The following is a 20,218-nucleotide window of genomic DNA, read 5'->3' on the forward strand; positions in this document are numbered from 1 at the left end:
GTAAGCGTAAAAAGAAGAATTCCCTTTCTGTGGAGTATTCCTGTAAAGTTGCAAATAACTTAACACGGTACTTAATGGCCCCATGTTTTTAATTACTCTGGCTGATTAGACCTCTCCTCAGGTTGAAGCAAGGCAGAGCTATGGTGGGAATTACATCAGGTCACAAAGTCAGTGGTATAATGGTAAAGCTGTCCCACTTTTGTAGGTGCAAAATGAGGGTGAGGGAGAAGTCAAACGGTTTTAATCAGCCACAATAAAAAAAAAACACTTATGTGACAATAATACTGGTACATAGATAAGTAGGCTATACATGACACGCCCCTATAAACAGCTTTTTAGGTCACTGTTAGAATATTAGAAACATTTGTCTTTGGTGTTTAACATTAGAAAACAACTGTACATGCCTCAGTTAAGTGCTTTAAAATGTGTGTACAGTAGGCCTAGGTCTTGGTGTACGTGCAAAGACCAACCTATAATGGTCTAATACTGACACCCAGTGGCCAGTTTAATTCTTGAGGGTGTGGGAGAAATGAAACTCTTTCAGTTTCATTTCTCCCACACTCTCAATACAGTGAGTCATCGTTTTCTTTGCTGCCAGTAGTTTTTAACTACGCCGGAGCCAGCCTGTAGTCTATACTGTGATCAGCCTTATCGGACGGTTAGTGGAGTCGTAATGGCTTCCGATGACGACGATGTCAGTGTGGGTCTCATTGAAGTCTACAGGCATAGGTTGCAAGAGCTTATTGTTGTGGATCGGGTTCTGGATTATTTAGAGTTTATCGAATACGACCAAAAGGAGCAGATCAGACAAAAAGCGAAGACCGATGGTGACATAGCGGCTACGAATCTCCTTATTTCCGCAGTCATAAAGAAGCCACACACCCTTGGATGGTTCACGGCATTTGTTGATGCTTTGAAACATTCAGGTTGTCATTCTGCTGCGGAATATATGCAGGTCAATCCCCCCAGACCTGAAGTGGAGGCAGAGAATGATACCTGTGTCAAGCTTATTCACTTGCTCTCTCCCAGTCTTGTGGAAATGCCGACTGAAGAGGTGCGCCTCCACTGTTTCTCTAAAGGCCTAATCTCCCAGGAGGACTCAGAGCTTGTAAGAACAGTTTTAGTGATCCACAGCTGATCATTTCTTCATTCATTTAGATTTCATTCATCACAATATGCATTCACAGTAAATGTATAGTAGGCCTACTGTCAATATGTAGCCTAGTTTGAATACAACTTTACTGTTTGCAGTTTTGTTTTCTCAGTTCACCTTACAGACCCAGTAGATGTGTTTGCAGTGATTGACCACAAGATGGCAGACACATATGCACTTACTTGTTTTGCAGAGCACTGCACTTCACTCTGATTGCATAACCAGTGTACTCCAGTTATTATGCTCATTTTGTAGATTGAAACTACAACAACAAACAAAGGACCCATAAGTGGAGCCCGTGAACTTCTGAAATGTATCGTGAGAGCTCCACCAGGATGGTTTTCTACATTTCTCGATATTCTGCGTGAAACTGACCATAAGAACCTGTGTGAGTTAACAGGAAGGCCATCAGACTTTGACAACAAAGGTAACTAGCACACCCATCACAGGGAATGTCATTAGTCATTAGATCTTGTGGATAAGAAAAACAAGTATATTTGGTAGAGATTATTAATTATAGCAACTGGCAAAGTGTGATTTATTTATTTCTCATTAGGCTCAGATGATAAACTGCCTTCACTGATGGATGAATCTACAGGAAGTGCAGCAGCAGCAGCTGAAAGCTGTGATAGCCCACAGTTAAATGACATCAGCTTATCCGAGGAGCCTGAAGCAGGTCTTACAGAACACCTCTATTCATCGATCAATTCGAACAAATGTATTTTTACATGTGATAACAGCTGACCATTGTCTTGAAATAACTGGAACTGGACATTCATACTGTCCAGTAGGCAGTTTATGGTTCAGTTCACCCAAATCACAAAACTTATGTTTATGTGCAAAGGTTTTATAGGGACACATTTATCAAAATTGTTTCTTAAGTAGAAGAAAACACCCAAAAGAGTCACATATGTCACTCTCAAACTGTCCATAAGGATTACCATGAGTAACCGGGACATTGCTTGTTGAAAAGGTTTTTCAAATGTAATTTATTTATGCTTTAAGGATCACACCGGCCATTCAATTCACCTCTCTTTTAGTGGAGAGGGAACAGGAATGTCTATCTGCAACTACTGTATCAGCATAGATACCACCAGGGATGAGAGGTGAAATTTGCCCTTTTGTCATTTGGGTGAAGTGACCCTTTAGCAGCTGGTAGGCTACTCCCAACACAGTAAACAAGACTAACATTTATGTTCTGCCTTTATTGACTGAGACTTTTAAACCTTGCTGGATATCTTTTCAGACCTATACGAAGCAGTGAGCACTGATCCCAGACAACTACCACACAGCTTGGAGCCCCCACAACGAGGTGTGACTGATCCACCCCTATACATACTGTTAATGTTGTTAAGGTATTCAAAGTATTGTAGTAATCCAAAAAGCCTGTTCTGGGTCCTAGTAGAGCACACGCGAAAACCAAACTCATAGCAAGAAAAAACGTAGGCTGGATGTGTAGATTTACTATCATAAAGTCAGAATGAGTGTGTTTGGAACGGGTTCCAAATGGAACCTTTCTGCTTGCTCGACACCAAAGAATATGTTCCATGTGTTGTACTATGATGAACCGCATGGAGGTCAAAGAAGACAGATCATAACCAGAGCTTCAAATGAAAACCACATGCTGACTCTATGTAAGTGCATAGTAAAGTGATGTAAAGGAAAGGTTTAATTCAAGTCATTGTGGAGTGGGGCCTTCCTCTACACCTCTAGGCCTAATGAGGCAGTGGAAATAATTATATGATAAATGAAGGAAGTGTCTTTTTATGTTCTTAATATGAGGCTAGAGTACATGTTGTCTCATTAATATGAGTAATGTCATAAACCTGACTGGTTGGCCAGAGTGCACCGTTAAAACAGAAAGGATTACATGTAAGATTGATCCACCAGACTGTAAAAAACTAGTTGTATGTGCATAATTATTTGTGGCTCTTTGCAAATTAATTTCACTGCACTAAATCAAACTGAAAAACAAGCCTGTGGATTTTCTGTTCTTATTGGAACGGTACTAAACATAGCTGATTGTTGACTTTCCAATTGTAATAAGTTTAGCATCTGGGAACTGCTGGTAAAAATGCAGGGGGCCTCACAGGCCACTGTTTACTTCTTATTGTTGTTAAAGCTCTCTCGCCATCGGCACAGACGTGTATTTACTTCTATGTAGTTACTCGAACAGCACTTTAACCTCTGGCATACCAAGTCTGAGAGAGAAAATTAAACGCTGTCTGCACTGAGAAAAAAAAAAAAACCTTCTGGGAGTTTGAACTCATAACTAGGGTGAAACGTGGAAGTTGGAAGTAGCAGAGAGCAGGATACATGCACATTGATGTTGGTGCCTTAGTCATGTTTTATCCCCAGCCTAGACAGAGCAAATGAGTCATGGCCTGCCAGCAACTTAAAGTCTGACTGAAGTGAATCATAGTAAGTCTACTGTCCTGAAATAAAACACAATGCTGCCACAGGACCAGGGAAAACAGTGAAATGACATGTGATGAAATTGTACACTCGAAGCAGCTTGAGTAAATTAAATAATAGATAAATGCACGTAGATGTTAGCTTGTGCCTGATGTTTGATTATTTTTGGAAAATTTGAGCCAGTTGGCTTTCAAATTGGCTCTTTAAATGTGACGTGTGGATGTGTAATGATGTTGTAAAAGGCCAGAATACATATATTTATTTGAAATTGAACAATGATATCTGCTGGCCTGCTTTTGACACAGTTCTTTAAATCGTTGAACTTGTTTGGACTAAGCAATTACAATAAAATAATACCTCTTACTGACATGATTTGTAGTGCAGCGTTCATATCTGTACCACCTAAGACGTGGTTTGATAGGTGCTCCACTCAGTGCTTGTGTATGTTATAAAGTGTTCCGTGTGGACGCTGCAGTGTTATTTGTGGTTTAAAATCAGTAACAATGAAAGTCTGAGTGCTTAGTGTTTATGTTTTAAATGCAGAGCATATTCCATGAATTTAGTTCATATGCATACAGTTTGTTTTGCATTTTTAACAGCAGCTGTAAGAAAACATTCCAACACAGGACCAAAACCACAAACAATGACAAGCACAGTCGTTTCCTGCTGGTAATGCCTGTAATTGTGGGTTGCTGACATAGACAAGAAAGTTTTGTATGTCTGAACCTCTGCTCTGCATTGCTCATCCATGAAGGAGCGGCCGGAGACCCAGAAAAAGCTGATATTGTTCTTCGACATTATCAGAAGGATGTTGCTAGACCTGCCTTGGAGGGGGAAAACATCATCATATGCCTCCCGACAGGAAGTGGTAAAACCAGAGTTGCAGTTTATATTACCAAAAAACATCTGGACTGCAGGAGGGCAGAGGGGTGTTCAGGGAAAGTGGTTGTCCTGGTGAACAAGGTACAATAACCCAAGTCTGGTATACCTGATGAATGGCTTTGCACTGTATGTTGACCTACTTATGTCCTTTTCAAATCCAAAGAAAACATTCTGTCTTTCAGTCCATTTGCATGTTCAAATCCATGCAATCCATGTGGGTCAGCTCACCACAAACTACAGGCTATGAGGTTTAGATGTTCCCCTGCTCTTTAGTACTATTTGGCATGCATGTGATCTGCTCTGCACTGGAAAAAAGACCATTACTTAATACATTTTGGATTAAAGGTTTTCCAGCTATAAAACAATTTAGTTGAGTTGTAAAACAGCTTGAGAAATAGTGATTGTATGTGACTGAAACTGGTCATAGTGGTTCATTCTTCAACACTGGAAAGAACAGAATTATAACTTGCCTAGCAGTGTCCCTGCAGAAAAAAGGGAGTCTCACCCTCATATTTAAACAATGAACTAAAATCATCTAAATCATGACAAAGTCATAACAGCATTTATTGTGATCATAAACAAACACACTCTCACATCATCAGGAGCTTTGTAGGAATATAAACAATGCAGCTATTTCTTCATTTCTTTTGTTGAGAGTTATTTCTATTTGTGAAATTTTTTGACTTTGTTGCATCGACAGCATAAAACTAAATGTGCTCTGGTGTCCTGCAGGTTCCTCTTGTTGAGCAGCATTATTCCGCAGAGTTCTTGCCGTTTTTGAAGCCTTCATATAAAGTGGAGAGAGTCAGCGGAGACTGCCAGCTCAAAATCTCTTTCACAGAGATCGTGAAGAACAACGACGTCATCATTTGCACAGCCCAGATTCTTGAGAATTTCTTGGAGAGGTCTAACAACGGGGAGGACGAAGGGGTGAAATTAAGCGGTATGATTTTACAAAAGTAAATAACTTTTAGTAATTTCCTTTGGTTTTTAGTAAACTTGATCACCACTTAAAAACAAAAACAAACCAGTGTTCAAAATTGAAATGAGGTCACACTATATATATATATATATATATATATATATATAAAAAAATATATAAATATAAAAAATATATATACAAAAAAAAAAAAATATATATATATATATATATATATATAAAAAATATATATATATATATATATATATATATATATATTTATTTATTTATTTTTTTATATAAAGGCTTCCTAAAACCTTTAGTTAAAATCTGTCTAGGCTTAAACCACAGACATTGACAGGTTTTGGAATAGAAGGCCACCCGGAGGACTCATAACAACTCCCCTGATGATACCTGACAGGATGTTGTCAAAGTCTTCCGGCTCTGCTGTTCAGTCTTGTTGGCACTCACCAGTCCAAGGTGGAATAGCCACCTCAGTGGAACATATGCTGTTTGTTGAAACGCCTGAGAGCGTGTCCTTTTTCTTTTTCCTTTTTTTCCTATCTCCTGCCTTCCAGGCCACACGTCTGTTCAAGCCATCAGTGTGTGGCTGATCAAATTCACATGAGAGCTTCTATCACCCACAGTACATCAAGCTGCCACTTCTCCATACTCTTTTTCCTTCAGGGACACATTTGTATCACTCTGGTTAAACTTGTACATGTGAATGATTATTATAATTCACCTCACTCACTCGCACTTTTGTAAAATACAAAAATAAGAAATGAGTTGAAGCTATTTTTGAAGTTTTCCAGCACATGTTATTGTGTGGCTGAAACTGCCGCGTCAGGTTCCTAGAAAAGTGCTGGTTTGTGTGGGAGAATCTCTCTTACAGAAAGATGTTATAATCTGTGAGTGACAATCACCTTTATTTATTCTAGAAACACAAATAAATGACATATATAAATAGCATTGCTTGGTTGAGAAAATTGTAGTCCCTGAACGGTAATGTAACAGTGAAAGATGCAGAAATCTAAATGTTATTGTTTCAACAAAGCAAGCAACAATCTTGCTCAACAATATTCTTACCAAATCTCTGAAAAATACTGTACTGTACAATACATTCATTTAAATGTTTGGTTGTCTTCTCTTCATGTAGATCTGACACTGATTGTAATAGATGAGTGTCACCACACTCAGAAGGGAGAAGTCTACAACCACATAATGATGCGCTACCTGATGCAGAAGCACAAGAATAGAAGGCTGAAGAAGGAGCAGAAGGAGCCTGTGCCCCTCCCTCAGATCCTGGGCCTGACTGCCTCACCGGGGGTCGGGGCAGCCACGATAATGAAAAAAGCTGAGGACCACATACTGCGCGTAACTACTTTTCTTAGCTTCCTGTTCACACCTATGTAGACAAAAGTACAGTGCACATATTAGCCTATGTGTACAAAATATAAGCTACATCTTACAATGTAATGCAATCAACTATAATAGCCGCAGAGACTATAAGGCTGTTTTCACCTGGTTTTAAAATCGTCCTGAGTGATCCAATCACAATTGAACAGCTCTGAGAATCCCACCTGGCAGTAGAATGTGTCTCCAAATGCATCTTTATTGACCACTTGGCTCACTTTCCTGGTCTATATGCAGATATTCCTGTTTGCATATAGGCTGGTTGTGTTTGTATACATTTCAGTTGTTACTCTCAAATAAATCATACATTAGAAGCGTGCGATGACAAGTGAAAAGCGCTGCCTACAGTCTGTCTGTGTGCCGAAAGGACCTAACTTTTTTTCTGCGTGACGCCGTTATGTGTTTTTTGCTGCTTCACAATAAAAGCTTTTAAATAACTAGGACTTTTGATAGGAAAGGAAACGTGTTGTACACCCTTTGACAGCCGCTCCAGCTTCTAAATAGCAACAGCAGACGTTGCAACGTAGGAGCAGGAATGTCTGTAGTGATATTCTACATATTCGTGAATTTGGGTCCATTTTTTAAAACTAAAAATAAGGTTATTGTATACCTGGCAATGTCCATGCCACCAACAGTGTCCACACCTAGTATATACATTTTACCATAAACAACATCATTTTCTTTCTTTTAGTTTCACTTTTCATCGTTTGTTTTCATCTAAATCCTGCACCGGTCGGCCTTAGTCATCGAGAATCCTGTTCGTCCAGTCAAGTGGTTTAAAATGTTCCACATTGCCTCTGCACACACCAGCCATAAAGTTTCCTACAGCCAAAGAAGTCAAAAATTTAAAACAGCCTCTTGGCTTCAACTCTGTGTCTGGCATGCAGAGTAGAAATAGTGTGTATCAATGCGATGTCTGATTTTGATTAATTCAAAAAATGTAAATCTGTTCGTCTCTTTCATAGATTTGTGCAAACTTGGACGCTTCCAAAATCATGACAAGGAGCCTTGGGGAACACAAAAGGGAACCAAGAAAAGTCGTTCAAACTGTTGAAGACAGAAAAGAGGTACATTTCAATTACATGGTGGTAGCTTTTTGGTACAGTTTCTCTCTAAGGAACAGCATTGGGAGTGTGATATCTTTGTATTCTTTTCAGGATCCCTTTGGCGATGTAATCAAGAACATCATGAATGCCATTCATGCCCACGCAGAGCTGAGCCCCACCTCTGACCTTGGCTCTCAGAATTATGAACAGTGGGTTGTTCAAAAAGAGCGAATAGGTGAGCACAATTTTTTAAGCTTCAGGGATACTGACCCCCTGTCCATCTTTTGATAACAAAGTACCTGGCTTCTTCTTGTCTCTATCCATTTTAGCTGCAACAGAGGAAAATCAGAAAGTGCGGGTTTGTGCAGAGCACCTTAGACAGTACAGCGAGGGTTTGAATCTCAGCAACACCATACGCATGCGTGATGCCTTCAGTTTCCTGAACAAATACTACGACGAGGAGATTAAGAAAAAAGCCACACCAGATGATGAGCAGGACATACAAATCACAGATACTGAGAGATTCCTCTTCAATTTGTTTAAAGGTATGTGGTGTTTGGCAAAAGCCCAAGTTACTTGTTGTTATCAATACTGTTATGTGTCGTAGCATTTTAACCCAGTAGTTAGACATTTCAGGAAAGAAGCTTATTTGCTTTGTTGCTGAGAGTTAGATGAAAAGGTCGATACCAAATTCATATCTGTGAATATAGGGCCCGTGCTAGTTAGCTTATCTTAGCATAAAGACCAGAAACATAGAGAAACAGCTAGCCTGGTTCTGTCCAAAGGTAACAGAATCCACTATGCAGCACCAATTTCACTAACTAACATCTTATATCTTGATTGTCTAATCCGTACAAAAACCGAAGTGCAAAACTAGCACGTTGTGGTTTCATGGGTAACTTCCTGGTCTTGGCTGGTTGCCTGGTAACCCAACAGCTATAACAAGATTTAGAGTTTTTTGATTTTGTACAAACAAACAAGATATAACTTTCTAATTAATGAGCTCTAGATGTGCCGGCAGTCTTTTAATCTACTGTAACTAGCTACTGGCTGTAGCGGTATGAGATGAAAGTTCTATCAATCTTCTCATATAACTCTCAACAAGGAACAAGGAAGTAAATTAACCCAATTCCTTTAACCTCTTAAATGATACAAATACTTTCTTTGAATTCTATTTCTTGCAGATAAAAAAGAAGAGCTGCAAAAGCTCGCAGATAATCCACAGTATGAAAATGACAGCCTGACGAAACTAAGAAGTAAAGTTCTGCATGAGTTCAGCAGCAGGAAGGCGGCCAGGGGGATCATTTTCACCAAAACACGGCGCAGTGCCATTGCTCTAAGTCAGTGGATACAGGAAAACTCCAAATTTGCTGACATTGGAGTCAAAGCCTCATATATGATCGGAGGAGGAGACCAGAGTGTTGTTAAGCCAATGACCACGGTGAGTGTGCATTACACAAACTGCAGCACATTTGCCTTTAGCATTCAACACACTTCAAATCCAATTCACACTTACCCTCCTCTATATTAATGTGTGTTGATTAGGCCGAGCAAAGGGACGTGTTGACCAAATTCCGCGACGGTGATGTCAACTTGCTGATTGCTACCACCGTGGCAGAGGAAGGTTTGGACATAGCAGCGTGCAATTTCGTTATACGATACGGCCTCGTGACCAATGAGATTGCTATGATTCAGGTTAGTGATGTCAGTCATCAAATGAGGAATTACATGTAGTGCCAGTTAACGATTATCACTTCTATGTGCAGTAATAAAGGCACCATTATACAATGTTACAATGAAATGTTAAATTGGTTTCTTAATACTGACTCTATCATTACCTTTTGCAGGCACAAGGCAGAGGAAGAGCTGAGGACAGTAGTTACACTCTGGTCGAGGTGAAGAACTCTGGGGTGGCTGAGAAGGAATGTGTTAATGAGTACCGCATTAACATGATGAACAAAGCCATTGACAAAATCAGAGCCTTAGATCAAGCAGACTACGACAAACGGGTACGTTCACTTCAAGCTTTAAAAAGAAAACCGAAACCCACATTCCTGTGTAAGACTGTTCTCTGTGATGTTTTCTCCTTTCGTTAGATCTTGGAGTTTCAAATTCAGGCTATAATGGAGGAGAAGGTGAGAATGACAAAGAAGAAGCAGAAATGCATGCAGTACGAGAAGGGTGAAGTGAAGTTTAGCTGCCGAAGCTGCAGCAAACCCGTTTGCACCGGCGAGGACATTCAGATCATCGAAAACATGCACAGAGTTAATGTTACACCAGAGTTCAGGTACGAGTCGACTTTAACATTGTTCAGTGCTGTATGCCACAACTTATTATGATGAGTTATATGCATGCTTATCAAATTTGTTCAAAATCAAATCAAATACTGAATTGTTTTCTTTTGCAGTCAACTTTTTAATAAGAGAGAAAACACGACTCTTCAAGAGCGACTTCTAGATTATGAGACCAATTACTTCATAGCATGCAAAGACTGTGGCCAGGTAAGTGTATTTTTTGTGTGGACATTTTGGGAAATGCACTTATTTGCTTTCTTTGGTAATTGAACAAGCCTTTGCTTACTCAATGTAAAAACTTAAATAAACTACCATATCATCCATTTTATGTTTTAATGTCAACGATTGATTTCAACGATTTCTGTTGCAGAGATGGGGTTCCATGATGCTCTACAAAGGAATCGATTGTCCCTGCCTTCACGTGAAAAACTTTGTAGTGACGTTCAACGGAAAGAAGATCAGCAAGTGCACCAAGTGGAGTGAGCTTGCCATCAAGTTTCCCGCCTTTGACTACGCTGAACATGCAAGCCGTTTGGTAGATGACGAAGACACTAACTGAATCACAACTATGTAGACTCACTAATACTCACAAAAACATTGACTTCTGTTGAATTATTATGTTTGGCTTACACAGCATGAGTTACTGCACCTATGACACTGGTAAATGCAATGCTTCCTTTGAGTGCTACAATGTGCATGCAATGATAACTGGAGTCTGATGTTAGTGGATTTAAGAATGTACAATAGTTTTCAATATTTTATTGGGAAAAGGCTTATTTCAAAAATATGTAAGATTGTCAATATATAATTTTGCAATGGTGTCACTCTTTAACAGTCATAAAGTACGTATTGTGTGCATCACTGATACAAAAAGCAAGGGAAATGATTTTCCTCTCAAACCCCTGTGGTCTCATGAGATTGGAGCCACTGAGCCTGTGATAGCCCAGCAGAGCCCACCTGTCAACACGCATTCAAACAAACAGGTGCTGGTGAGTTTCCATTACAATAAATTCAACTGTTAAGCCAGTCACAGCTGCTATTTTTAGAACTATTTTTTAAAGAATTGTTTCTGCAATTGCAAATAGAAACCTGTGTGATCTGATTGTGTCGGGCATGCACAAACATGTTGTATGGATCCTTGAGTAATAAAAGTGTGTCTACTATCTGGCTTAAGTAATACTTTTATTTCTTTTTAAATTACATTTATGTTCTTAATAATTAATCCACATTCTAATAAAAACATTCCCAAGATAATCACTTGCCCAACACTATTATTGTGGTTATTTTCACAACTGGAAAATATGTCTAGCTCTAGCTGCTTTCTCACATTTGTTGAGGGAATGACTTGCGCTCTCGGTGAAAAAGCCACTTCCTAAATACCATCAAGTTGTGGGCTCTTGGAAAGTTGTGCAGGCTGCAGACTTCAGAGAGGCATCTCTGTCTGCTGTCGGACTCCTCAGGAATGCAGCGGGAAGTGTGAGAAGCCTAGTTTCAACTAAAAGTAGGACGTAGCTCAGTTTTCTCATGTTGCCAACTTTAGTTTAAAGCTATTGTTACGAGTTTTTTTGCTGTAAGAGTATGTTAACCAGGCTCCTTGTCCAAGAAGTCACTTTAAACTTCACATTATCGACCTTCAAGGATTATTAATACTTCACGGCGACTTCTTCTGCATCATGGTCAGTAGCCTAATCGATTTATCAGTTTAAATAATTATGTAGCCTACAATACCAATAGGCTACTAAACTAAACATTAGTAAAAGTAAATGACTTACTGTGGACAATTTGCAGCTCACTGTTTTGGATACATTTACTACAAAACGAGAACCTGCAGCGTCAGCCAGTGTTTGACTTCAAGAAGAGGATGTTTTTGCAATTTTTGTGTCACCTTTCACAGGGCTGCAGCAAGGTGCTGTGGGGGGTGATAGGGGCGGCTGTCGTCATCACGTTAATAACAATCCCAGCAGTTTATTTCAGCAGTAAGTTCAAGCTCAGGCCTGTCTGTGCTTTTTATTTGTGTGTGTGTGTGTGTGTGTGTGTGTGTGTGTGTGTGTGTGTGTGTGTGTGTGTGTGTGTGTGTGTGTGTGTGTGTGTGTGTGTGTGTGTGCGTGTGCGTGTGGCGCCAAATCACGTATTTGTTTGCGCTTGATTCATTCATTTTTTTTCAAGTTTTGTTTTGCTGTCTGAATATGTGTATTTCCTATTTATCCGATTGCCTTTTTTCAGTAACAAACGTGTGAACAAACAGACAATGATGATATGATTTATAAGTGGCTCTTATGTGGATTATCAGTGTAACAGCATGCTGCTGGAAGTTAGAGCGCCACCTTGTGACGAACAGATGGAGGAATGTTTTCATTTCTCATTATTAGCTAAATTTAGGTGGAATATAAGTAGGCTACATTTATTAAAACACTGTACTTAAGTAGGCTTCAATTTTGCCATGCTTGTACTTAAGTATTTCTGTTTTATGCTACGTACAGTAAAGCTATCCAGCAGTATATAAAGCAATTGAAATTAGCACACCTTTACCAGCTGCACACAATGCATCACAGATTATCCAATGATATCCAGTGATATGATTCTGAAAAGGGCAATTGTGCATTAAGAGACATTTTACTTATGGTATTTTAAGTATATTTTGATGCTAATACTTTACTAATACTACTAATACTAGTATGATTTTGAATGCAAGACTTTTACTTGTAACAGACTATTTATATATTTCTACACTGCAGTATTGCTAATTTTAGTAGAAGATCTGAATAATAATATTTCATCAGACTTATATAACAGTTTTTCAAAGTCCTCAAAGACGCTTTACATACTGTAGGATACATGTAAAAAAAAATCAAGCAGTAATCATTTTGAATACTTCTTCCTCCACTTGATTTATATATATTGTTATAGGCAACAAGCACTAATGCAGCATGTTCATAATTTCAGAATCTGATTGTGCCAAAAGGCCTGTTACCCTCGAAGATTACTTCAACGACACCATTAGGTGGAAATCCTACAATTTGTATTGGATATCAGGTATCCCCTCTGGTCAAATTACCTCTATTATACAGTTTGTTCTTCTGGGCAAGATAATATATGGATGTTGTGTACAAATCTCTCACAAGCATATTTATTGTGTTTTATATCTGCAGACAAGGAGTATCTGCATAAAACAAGAGATGGGAATGTCTTCCTCCACAATGCTGAAACAAATGAGGAGTCACTATATTTGAGCAATTCAACCTTTGTAATATACATATACATTTCAAATTTGAACATTTTGTAACAATAAACAATGTTATTACTAAATAATAACTTATTTTATATTCATTTTTCCATAATCGTTTTCATTGTAGGCTCAAGTGGATGCCACAGATTACATGTTGTCAGGTGATTATAAATACATCGCTTTTGAAAGCAATTTCACAAAGGTGAGAAACCGCAACTCCCAGTGAATGTTTCCCATTTAGAATAGTTCAACTTTACAAGATGTTTGCTGTAAATGTCACCTTAAGTTTGATCATAAAAAAAAGCTGATAACAAAAGTTTGAAAACAAGTTTTGCGCTCCGACAGAAATGGAGACATTCATTCACAGCCTCTTACTCCATCTATGACAGGGACCATTCGTAAGTTGCTGTGTTTTATGACGATACAATACATCATTTATCATTATATGGACAAACCCATCAGACCAATAGGCAGTGATTTACTTGGTGTCACCTTAAATTATTTTCATACTTCTTTCCAGAACATTTCTTATGCCTGTGAACTTTCCAACCGTTGTGCAGTACTTTGCCTTCGCCCCAAAAGGAAACAAATATGTAAGTTGATTCCATGTTATCATGTAGCCTTGTCTTCACATTCAGTTGAAATGAACAATATTACTGATGCTTCAACATCACTGGCTTTAAAATAAGCTGTCTTATATGCTGACTTGGTATGTGAGGCAACAAGGGACTCCAAAATAAATATCAGCTCTTGCAGACTGTTGTAGAAAGTGTACTAAAACGTATTAAATCTGTAATGATCTAATGCTACCACCACTAACTACCTTTTGTTTTGCAGGCTTACGTTTCAGACTTTAACGTTTTCTTCAAGTCCAACGTCACTGCTGAAGCTGTACAAGTGACCCACAATGGTAAAAAGAATGAGATCCTTAATGGTGTCCCTGACTGGGTATATGAGGGTATGTAACGTTTACTTTTTTCAGATATATGTGTCTCTGTATGGAAGATGGTTACAGATTTTTTTAATTCTCCCAACAATTTCAGAGGAAGTCTTTGCATCAAACAGGGCAATATGGTGGTCATCAACTGGAAAATTCTTGGCTTATGCAGAGTTTAATGATACAGATGTTCATAAAGTGGAGTTCTCATGGTATGGAACCGAGCAGTATCCTCAAACAGTAGCTGTTCCATACCCAAAGGTGGGATTTTCATTCAAAATTCTGTCCTGATTTTCAGTATATATTTTAATAGCACACATTATATACACTCTCATTATTTATCAAGAATGTTACATTTGATTGTATTTGGTGCAGGCTGGATCTCCCCTTACCAAGGTGAAACTGTTTGTGGTTGATACCACAGATCCATCGCGCCCCACACAGGTGGTTGCCCCCGCTTCTGTTGCTTCTGGGTCTGTATATTCTTCAGTTCATAGAATCAAACTGCATTGAAAACAGAGGCAAATACAATATCCTCATGGTCTGCCTTACCTTGTCACTTTCTGTTGCCTTTGCTCAGCGATCACATGTTGTGCTCAGTGACCTGGGTTACAGACGAACGCGTCGCTGTGCAGTGGGTCACAAGGAAACAGAATTACGTGGTTGTACAGATCTATGACTTTGATGGAAGCAGCTGGCAAGAAAAACAGGTAGCTGTCAGCGTCTCTGCTTCTCTCGATCACAACCAATGTGTTGACTTCATGGTCATGTAAGAAAATGCTAATTAACTGCAATAAATGCCTCTGCTCTCTATAGAAATTTGAGCAAACAAGCAAGACGGGATGGGTCGGCCACGTAAGTTTCCAAAAGGTCTGCCACCATTGATTGTTAATTATTTGTTTGATTTGGTGTATGACTATAAAACATCACCTTTTTTTTAGTACGTGCCCTTACCTCTTTTCTTTGCTGATGATAAACTCAGTTTCTACAAAGTGATGAGTGACACTCAGGGCTACAAACATATTCATTATGTGAAAGATGTAAGTATTCTTTCAATTATATCTATGCAAAATATACTGCACAGTTAGCTTCCATCATGCCTTTGATGTTGAGTGTTTCACTTATTTTGTGAAGGGCAAAGCAACACCTATTACCTCTGGGAAGTGGGAAGTCATTTACATATCCAAATTAACAAAAGATGCCATGTGAGTGATGATGACGTACATCTCTGGCAAAACCACATAATAAAGAATGTTAGAAAGTAAATACGTGTAAACATGACTTGTGTAAATCTCTTTTCTACAGATATTTTGTGAGTAATGAGTACCAAGGAATACCCGGGAAGAGAGAGCTTTACAAGTACGGAATTTCTTTTAATCTGTGTGTTGGATACTTCGAGCCCAGGAAGACTAGCAGACACATTAGCCAAAGATAATTGGGATTAATATGCAAGAGCACACTAAATTAGGATGAACTGGCATGAACTGAATGACATAACTAACGTAAGTTGTTTGTTTATCAGGATTCTGATTGGAAGCAGTCCTTCTGCTCCTCAGTGTCTCACCTGTGGCTTGCGTAAGGACAGGTGTCAGTACAACTCTGCTTACTTCAGCTTTGACGCATCTTACTACCGAATGGATTGCTACGGTTAGTTACCCATTCACATTTTCTCTTAAGCAATAACTCATTCAGGGTTGATGTGTTGGGGGTTATATGTGGTGGGGAGCATCTGTGAATACTAAAGTCGTACAGAAGACTGGATGTATAATCCAATAGTTTCTGCATTTTCTATTTATTTATTTTTTTCCAGGACCTGGGCTGCCCCACTACTCACTCGTTGATAACAGGGGATCAGGTGCAGGTCTGTATACTTACTAACCCCAAGCCAATTTTGAATTATTTATTGCAATTATTCTTTTGCCGTTAATCATAGGGTGTTTGAAAGTAGAAATATTTTTGAAATTTGCTTTTATATCAGGTTTTTGTGCACAGCAGTCATTTCCAGTACGACAATTGTTATTACATTTTTTTTTCAGAGCTCGCTGTTCTTGAAGAGAACAAGGAACTGGAAAATATTCTGTCAGAATTCCAAATGCCAACAATGCAGTATGGGACACTTAAGGTTGCAGGATATGGTGAGACAACACAATACATGTTTAAAATCCCTTACAGTATGTTTGAAGATACACAAGATAATACCCTTGAATAATAATCTGTGTCTGATATGATTTTTTTTGACACACTCATTAAAAAAAAAAAGCATGAATATACAAATATGTTTAATTTCAAATGTTACTACTGGGCACAATATGTCTTCTACTTAACTGTGAAGTCCATTCACAGTGTATGTGCACTGGAGGTTTCAAGCTTCCACACCACGCTCGTTTAAGTTTCATATTGGACCACAATTGGTTCTAAAATGTCTGATGTCACAAAATCCTGCTCGTACGAACACGTCTTTAACTCAGATGAACACAAAGAAACTTTCCCCCTTCAGCAGATGAATGTGAAAAGAGTCTTCTAGTGTCTCTGCACATACATCATTCTGCACAGTGAAGGTCACACATCAAGTGATGGAACAATATGCAAAACACATTTCTGAGTTGGGGGGGACTTTAAGTGTAGATACATTTCATCATGTCGGGAGCTTCAAATGAGGTTTTACTTTTCTAAAAGGACTAACTGGTGGATTGGTATTGAAGTATTTAGTTATATGTAGGACATCTTAGAACAGAACAATAATATTTATCAGATATTGGATGGGTAGAAACCTTTACATTTGAAACATACATTTGTCTTTTTGTTTAACTTCCTAACTTATTTGCCACCAGATCTTTGGTATCAAATGATGTTACCACCAAATTTCAAGAAGTCTAAAAAATATCCTCTTCTTATTGATGTGTAAGTAAACGGCACTGCTTAGCGCTCCATCCCAATATAATTCAGTGAGCATTCCTTACTGTGACATTGTGTGATAAATGCTGTTGCTGACCTGCGCAGGTATGGCGGCCCCTGTAGTCAGCAGGTGGACTATCGTTTCAAGCTGAACTGGGGCACATACCTCTCCAGTTCACACGGGATCATCATCGCTAGCTTTGACGGAAGGGGGAGTGGTTACCAGGGTGATGAAATAATGCACGCAATCTACAGGCGCCTTGGAACGTTTGAAGTGGAGGATCAGATAACAGCTGTGAGGTGAAGTGTGTCTGAACATTCAACTACCTCATGTTATATCACATGCACTGTGAAGTGATCTCATTTATTGGCTTCAACCCTCTGTGACAATCAAAGTTATGTCATAATATTCATAAAGAATTTGTAATAAATGTTTGGTTTAGTGGATATCCAAATATTTTTTTGATAGCTAATAAATGATTTGTGTGTTGTAGGAAATTCATCGACATGGGTTTTATCGACAAAGACAGAATAGCAATTTGGGGCTGGGTAAGTTGCACTCTGTCTTATTGCTCTCTGTATTTCTCATTAACTTATGTTGATATTCAGTTTGTTTGCATTCACTAAATTCTAACCTTCAGTCATATGGTGGCTACGTCACCTCAATGGCCTTGGGTGCTGGAACTGGACTCTTCAAGTGTGGAATAGCAGTTGCCCCAGTGGCCAAGTGGGAATATTATGGTTGGTGTACATATGTATATTTAGTATATATTTCTACAGTCTATTCTGAGAGCACTATATACCTCCTTTTTTTTCAGTGTACTTAAAAGAGTACTCCACCGATTTAGCATTGGGCGTCTATAACGTCGTCAGGCTCACGATAGATGCTTGAAAAAAGGGTCAAAGTCAATGCAGTAGCACCAGAGATATCATTTTTTTTATTCCATGCTTTCTTTTTCCTTGTCAAAACCTTCCACCTATGTTACCCACAATGCAACCCAACCACCGACAGTTCAGTTGGAGATTCCGGTGTGTTTTGCTAGTGCTGGCTCATGTAGCCTTGAGCCACTTGCCTCAAGCAGAGATGAGAATTGGGTTACAGCGGTGATAGTCTCGCTTTGCCCGACCATCCTCCACATTCTGTGGAGGAGGGTCTGGCTAGTCCACAAAGCACTCCGGGATGGGAGAAAAACATGCACTGGTTTATTGGCATTTCTTTAAACCAATCACAATCGTCATGGGCGGCGCTAAGCTCTGCATGGAGCAACTGCAAAATAGCCTCGGGCAGGAACTTGTTTTGGTGGAACATGTGTACGTTCAAAAGTTGTTTTAGTCATGCGAGAGGAAACTCAGATTGGAAAGATAGTCTAGCTAGTGGTCGGATCTGAGGAGCAGTTAAACATATTCCTCATAAATCCACCGGAGTTTAAAATTCCAACACAAAGAAAGCGGCAGGAAACGGACAAAGTGGGCAGAGGTGAAAAGACATGCATCCGGCTGAATTTCCTGAGGCAACGGAGCAATCCCAGAAGTGGAACGTTGAGGATATAGACTACAGAGGTGTGGTACTTCTTTCTAACTCCACAATCCCAGACAACCAGCCGACACATGTCACAGTTTATCAGAATTCACAGAGCTCCTTCTGGATTCACAAAAGTTTTTATATAACTTTTTTCGCATATTCAGTACTCCTTAAGACCTGTAAACAGACTTTGATGTGTAAAATTGGTGGAGTGCCCCTTTAAGGATTCAAATCTGTATTTAAATCTTGTCAACTCTCTAAAAAACCTCTTTCCTTCTGTTGAATAAGAGTAATTTGTATAGTATGTACTGTACAACTGGGGTATTAACTGAGTTTTTTTGTTGCAGATGCAGTGTACACTGAACGCTACATGGGCAAGCCCACAGAGAATTCAGACTCTTACAATGTAAATATTACACAAGTCAGCTCTTTCACAATAACCTTTTCAAACTACAGCACAATTCTGACTTGAGACATACGGTACGTTAGTAACGGTGACATTTCTATTATATTTAACAGAATTCCACAGTGACAGCCAGGGCAAAGAACTTCAAAACAGTAGACTATCTATTGGTTCATGGCACAGCAGATGGTACGTTTTATCCAATTACTCTTCTTTTCAGTTTCTGAGCATGTGGTAGCCTTATTTTCAACAGTGTACCAGGTAACACAGTAAAGCCTTGTACAAATGGAACCTATTTGCCTTGAGCTTTGATGTTCAGTCACGTAGTGAAAGCACTGTCTTTCCTGTAGACAACGTCCATTTCCAGCAGGCAGCACAGATCTCCAGAGCTCTGGTGAACGAGCAAGTGGACTTTGAGGCGATGGTAAATATTGGCTCAGGGAAGTGGGACTAATATTGGCCTTGATGGTGTTGATTTAATGAAGTTTCAAATGGAAAAAAACTGTCATGTGTTATTATGTACTAATGTCTAAAACGTATACGATTTAAAATGTGTATAATTTGATGTGTATAATGTGTATTATTTGATAATGTTTTATAATTTGATACTATATGCACTAATGCTTGCCATTCATTTCAGTGGTACACTGACAGGGACCACAGTCTCAGAGGATCAGCTTTCCATCATACATACACCCTCATGAGCCACTTCCTGCAGAAATGCCTCCTTAATCCCAAATAGATGTGAAGAATGTAACAGCATTTATAGTGAACATTACCACAGTTTTTTTTAAATTTGTGTATTTTTCTTACTGATATTCTGAAGTGTCAGGTTGATTTTTATGCAGCAATGGATGTTCTATTGCTCGTACAAATGAGCATTTGTATTTTATGTGGATTTAGGGAACCTTTGTCAAGATATCTGACATTTTATTATATAAAATACTAAAAGCCATTGCATGCATTTATGGTTGAATATGATGTCAAACAACAGATCAATTGCACTGCACTGATTTGTTGTGAGTGTTGTAATTTGTGTTGCAGTCATGTTCTAAAGAATAAACATTGTTTTGAAATATAACAGTTTCATTATTTATACAGTATTTCATT

At 38.8% G+C, this 20,218-nt stretch overlaps 2 protein-coding genes and 1 long non-coding RNA gene across 3 annotated transcripts; 2 read left to right on the forward strand and 1 right to left on the reverse strand.

Moving 5' to 3' along the window:
- The first annotated feature begins 589 nt into the window (after positions 1-589).
- Positions 590-11,379, forward strand: ifih1 (interferon induced with helicase C domain 1). Its single transcript, XM_028590633.1, has 16 exons — positions 590-1,108; positions 1,409-1,580; positions 1,710-1,829; positions 2,400-2,465; positions 4,326-4,531; positions 5,183-5,393; positions 6,529-6,746; positions 7,751-7,852; positions 7,943-8,066; positions 8,161-8,376; positions 9,016-9,272; positions 9,377-9,526; positions 9,679-9,840; positions 9,928-10,118; positions 10,239-10,332; positions 10,496-11,379. Exons 1-16 carry the CDS (start codon positions 674-676, stop codon positions 10,682-10,684), a joined length of 2,913 nt encoding a protein of 970 aa, XP_028446434.1. The 5' UTR covers positions 590-673; the 3' UTR covers positions 10,685-11,379.
- Positions 4,995-12,080, reverse strand: LOC114563772 (uncharacterized). The gene is made up of 3 exons (XR_003693681.1): positions 11,898-12,080; positions 9,670-9,745; positions 4,995-5,357 (listed from the first exon to the last, which is right to left on the reverse strand). It is a non-coding gene; the product is annotated as an uncharacterized LOC114563772 (long non-coding RNA).
- On the forward strand, positions 11,478-20,186 carry fap (fibroblast activation protein, alpha). Its single transcript, XM_028590634.1, has 26 exons — positions 11,478-11,801; positions 12,020-12,101; positions 13,069-13,158; positions 13,275-13,369; positions 13,479-13,553; positions 13,697-13,749; positions 13,872-13,944; positions 14,189-14,309; positions 14,395-14,549; positions 14,664-14,761; positions 14,869-14,998; positions 15,105-15,143; positions 15,230-15,328; positions 15,423-15,493; positions 15,594-15,647; positions 15,811-15,935; positions 16,099-16,149; positions 16,325-16,423; positions 17,120-17,189; positions 17,289-17,483; positions 17,678-17,732; positions 17,825-17,924; positions 19,053-19,111; positions 19,225-19,297; positions 19,459-19,532; positions 19,749-20,186. The coding sequence occupies exons 1-26, from the start codon at positions 11,799-11,801 to the stop codon at positions 19,848-19,850; spliced, it is 2,241 nt and encodes a 746-aa protein (XP_028446435.1). The 5' UTR covers positions 11,478-11,798; the 3' UTR covers positions 19,851-20,186.
- The last annotated feature ends 32 nt before the right edge of the window (positions 20,187-20,218 follow it).

Source organism: Perca flavescens, chromosome 11 (genome assembly GCF_004354835.1).
Source record: "Perca flavescens isolate YP-PL-M2 chromosome 11, PFLA_1.0, whole genome shotgun sequence".
In the NCBI taxonomy this organism is placed as follows: domain Eukaryota; kingdom Metazoa; phylum Chordata; class Actinopteri; order Perciformes; family Percidae; genus Perca; species Perca flavescens.

Coding starts and splice junctions, on each gene's coding strand:
- fap (XM_028590634.1), top strand. Junction 15,144..15,229: donor AGACGGGATGGGTCGGCCAC/GTAAGTTTCCAA, acceptor CCTTTTTTTTAG/TACGTGCCCTTACCTCTTTT. Junction 16,150..16,324: donor TAACAGGGGATCAGGTGCAG/GTCTGTATACTT, acceptor TTTTTTTTTCAG/AGCTCGCTGTTCTTGAAGAG.
- ifih1 (XM_028590633.1), top strand. CDS start 674: ATGGCTTCCGATGACGACGATGTCAGTGTGGGTCTCATTGAAGTCTAC. Junction 4,532..5,182: donor TGGTTGTCCTGGTGAACAAG/GTACAATAACCC, acceptor GGTGTCCTGCAG/GTTCCTCTTGTTGAGCAGCA. Junction 9,841..9,927: donor AAGCAGACTACGACAAACGG/GTACGTTCACTT, acceptor TCCTTTCGTTAG/ATCTTGGAGTTTCAAATTCA.